General features: G+C 37.9%; 1 protein-coding gene across 1 annotated transcript; it reads right to left on the bottom strand.

Annotated features, from left to right (window-relative positions):
* Nucleotides 1-1,547: 1,547 nt before the first annotated feature.
* Nucleotides 1,548-2,104, bottom strand: LOC145127816 (uncharacterized). Its single transcript, XM_079062940.1, has 3 exons — nt 2,045-2,104; nt 1,812-1,981; nt 1,548-1,686 (listed from the first exon to the last, which is right to left on the bottom strand). The coding sequence occupies exons 1-3, from the start codon at nt 2,102-2,104 to the stop codon at nt 1,548-1,550; spliced, it is 369 nt and encodes a 122-aa protein (XP_078919066.1).
* Nucleotides 2,105-3,641: the final 1,537 nt, after the last annotated feature.

Below are 3,641 nucleotides of genomic sequence, written 5' to 3'. Positions count from 1 at the left end.
TCATACTGAGAGAGATTTGGGAGAAATTTCACATTCTTGGAGAGATTTCTCATACAGAGAGAGATTTGGGAGAGATTTCTTTTGTGCCCCTTTTGAGTGTTTGGCTCCGTAACGCAAGGTCTGTAAACCCCGTTAAGCCATGTTTAAGGATCTTACACGCTCCCGATGAGTATGCAATAATGTTTTATCGCTTTGGTTCATTACTTACCACAGTTTTTGGTTAAGGAAATCTAGATATACAACTTTTCATTTGATGATTTCTCATTAGAATAGCGAGTTGTACAGTAATTACATAATGTAAACCATAGTATACAAGAGTTAGTAGAGTTGACCGGTTTGACTTGTTGACTTTATTTGACTTTGACTTGACCAAAATTTGACGGTTGTCACAATTGTGGCGGCATCCGGTGGTTGACGTCTTCTGCGGAGTGGCACAACAGCGGCTCGGTGGTCGGAGAAGCAAGGGGGTAGGGTGGCGGCCGGTGAGGGAGGCATAAGGGGAAGGTGACGACTGCACATAAGGGAGGGGGTTTTAGGGTTAAGGTTTGATTGATAAGGAGGCTAAAACAACCCCTCCCTTCCCTTTTTGTTTCAAAACAAGTCAATAATTACCCTTTTAACCCCCAACATTCCAAATTTATTTCCATTTAGGTCCAATGAATAAACTTCAGCCATGTTAACATCTTTAGTCCCTTATTCTCTGATTCTTTTCAACTTAAGTCCCAATAATTACCATTTAGTCCCTGCCTTCCATAATACTTACAATTTAAATCCGGATTTTACATTTTTAACCCCCGACTTCTAAAATTGTGACAATTAACTCCCCGATACCAACATTTGATATATAATTATTTATTTTAGGGCTACCGCTCGTTCATTAATTTATTTATTTATCTAATAAATAAATGGGGTGTTACACAAACATATCTACCGATCACTAAGCATAACATCATCCTATATACCAGGATACCGATATAATTAGATCACTACGGCATGATAACATAATATCACATAACATGATATCTAATCCAATGGGCCGGCCTTGGTGCTTTCGACCCGTAATTACAATGAGGAAAACTCACAGGCCAAACCGTTTGTTTTTATAAAGCTCGAATTAATATCAGATTATTCATTAAAATGTTGTACCATGAAATGGTCTATGGGTTCAAGTTTGAGACTAGTAGTGGTATTCGTTTCCCCTTTGAGACAACATTTTTACAGATACCATTATCAGAGTCGTTTATGTAGCATTGTAATTTCATCTATATTCAGTAACAATCGGATTACAGTAAGAGGATATGGTTAAAGGGTAAGTGTTAAAAACCCAACACTTATTGTCCCTCGTGTATATATTCCACTTTAAAAATTAAATCATATATATCATCATGTCAAAGAATAGGAAAAAAAATCAAGGTCAGAGTGAAGGTCGGTGTCAAACACCATCATCAACTTTTTAAGAAGTATGCACACAGTCTTTGAGAAACTGTGAAAGCTGAGAAGCATACAACTCAGGTTCATTCCTAAAATGGTCAACATGTGGTGTTGACTTAAAGTTGCATGACCTGACCATGCACCCTGTTCTCCATTGACCTTGCAGGAATCACTTTGTCCGCACTACTGTAGATGTACAACTGCGGGCAGCTTGGCTGTCCGAATTTCAGGTGTACTAGTACATTCGAAAGCCTCCTGAAATGTGAAAACAAGTAAATTGAATAAACACAAGTAAAGTCAAGTTATATTTGGTTGGGTGGAATGAACCATTCTATTCCTTCCTTCCCTGATTCCACCATACAAAATGATAACAAACTTACTGGTTAACTGATGGTAGATTTAAAACTACGCCAAAGAACTTCTCAAGAACCACCAATAGAGGCGATTCACTCGTTGCTGGTTCGGCAGAGATGTCACCTTCATTTCTATATCTTTTTGCTGTAATACTGTTTTTCTTCAGAAAAGCAGCAGAGAACCCTGAAGCCCAAACCTAAAAAAACCAAACCATTACTTAATAAATAAAAGAAATCTTACTTAACCAAACAATAACTACCTGTGGGTCCGTGGATGCAACAGGTGCAAAATCCACTATACATCCCTTAATCCACCCCATTAGTATTCAACCCACCCACCTATTCCATTCCTTTCCCCATATTCAGATCTCTCGTTCTCACCCTTTCATCTTCTTCTCCACCGATTGAACAACCTCCCTCTCCTCGATATCTCTTTTAAGTATTTTTCGGCAACCTTGAACCTCTCACCACCAACGCCTAATCTATTCGCTGGCAGCCCTGAAGTCACCTCCGACCACCATCTAATTCCATATTCTGATATGGAAACCTTCATCATCTTAACTCGAAGTTATCTGAGACACTCATGCCGGAACCGGATTTGCAGGTTCCTATTGCATCATTGTCGCCTATCTCCTTCTCGATTTCATACCAGAGATGATGGTTTCAATATATTTGAAGGTTTTGGTTTCAGAAAAATCCCAAATCGATCCCCGCTGGAATTGAATCAATAAAAATCCCAAAAGTCGATGGTCTCAGAATTGATGCTTTAGTTTAGTCTCCAGCACACCGAAGACGAAAATGAACATCCCTGATTTTGTTACCAGTGCTTCAATAGGATTTCCAGAAGTTGATGCTTCAATAGGGTTTCAGAACTTGATGATTTATATGGAAGGAATCTGCTCTCTTATTACTGATGCACTATCTAGATCTGAGTGTTGGAATATGGTGACGCAAGGAGAATGCGGGTGTCGACTGTTGGTGACAACTGGTGTAAAGCTTGATTGTGTCGACTGTTATAAGGATGGTGATGAACACAATACAACATGTGAGGTTAGAGGCTGGGGGGTGACAGTGGTGCTCCATTTTCCAGTAGTGGTGTAGACTACCGGTTGTGGTGGTGGTTAAGTGTGATGGTTTCAATAGATTGAAGGTATTGGTTATGATCTGATTTTCAAATTTGAGTTTAAGGTTTGATTTCCAGGTTTGTTTTGATTTGATTTATTTGAGATTTGAATTTCATTCAGATTTGATGTCGTTGGTTAGTTGTGGTGGTCTACTAGTGGTTAGTGATAGTGGTTGCTAGAGGTGGACAGACATGTTGACTGGTGGTTGATTTCAGGTGGTGATTTTTCATATTTCCAATGGTGGTGGTGGTGGTGATTAAGTGTTCTTCACCAGAGAGATAGATAGATAGATAGATAGAGATAGAGAGAGATAGAGAGAGAGAGAGAGATTTCCTGTAAATGATTAAAAGATTTTTTTAATAATTAACAATAATTAGAAATGTAAAAATAAATGAAAAAGAAATTGAAAAGAGCATTATAGTCATTACATGTCTCATAAGGGATGAAACATACAAATTTAAACTAAAGAGTGATGAATCGTGAAACCTTTTACGATTTAAGGGCGGTTCGAGTTAATTTTTGAAAATAAGAACTGAACGTGCATTTTGGCACTTGTACGAGGGACGAATCGTGTAATTTACTCAAAAAGCTATTAAAAATGCAATGTATTTTTTTTCCACACATGATGTACTTTAGTTTGTTGGTTAGGTTCTTTTTAAAACATATACTAAATGACAATGTACTTTTTTGGTTTTTTTGTCATACCACTAAAAACAATAGAATATAAGGGTGA

The sequence above is a fragment of the Lactuca virosa genome, chromosome 7 (genome assembly GCF_052849685.1).
Source record: "Lactuca virosa cultivar CGN04683 chromosome 7, Lactuca_virosa_CGN04683_v6, whole genome shotgun sequence".
NCBI lineage: Eukaryota > Viridiplantae > Streptophyta > Magnoliopsida > Asterales > Asteraceae > Lactuca > Lactuca virosa.
The sequence above is the reverse complement of the archived record's forward strand: the minus strand, read 5'-3'. Positions and strand labels throughout refer to the sequence as shown.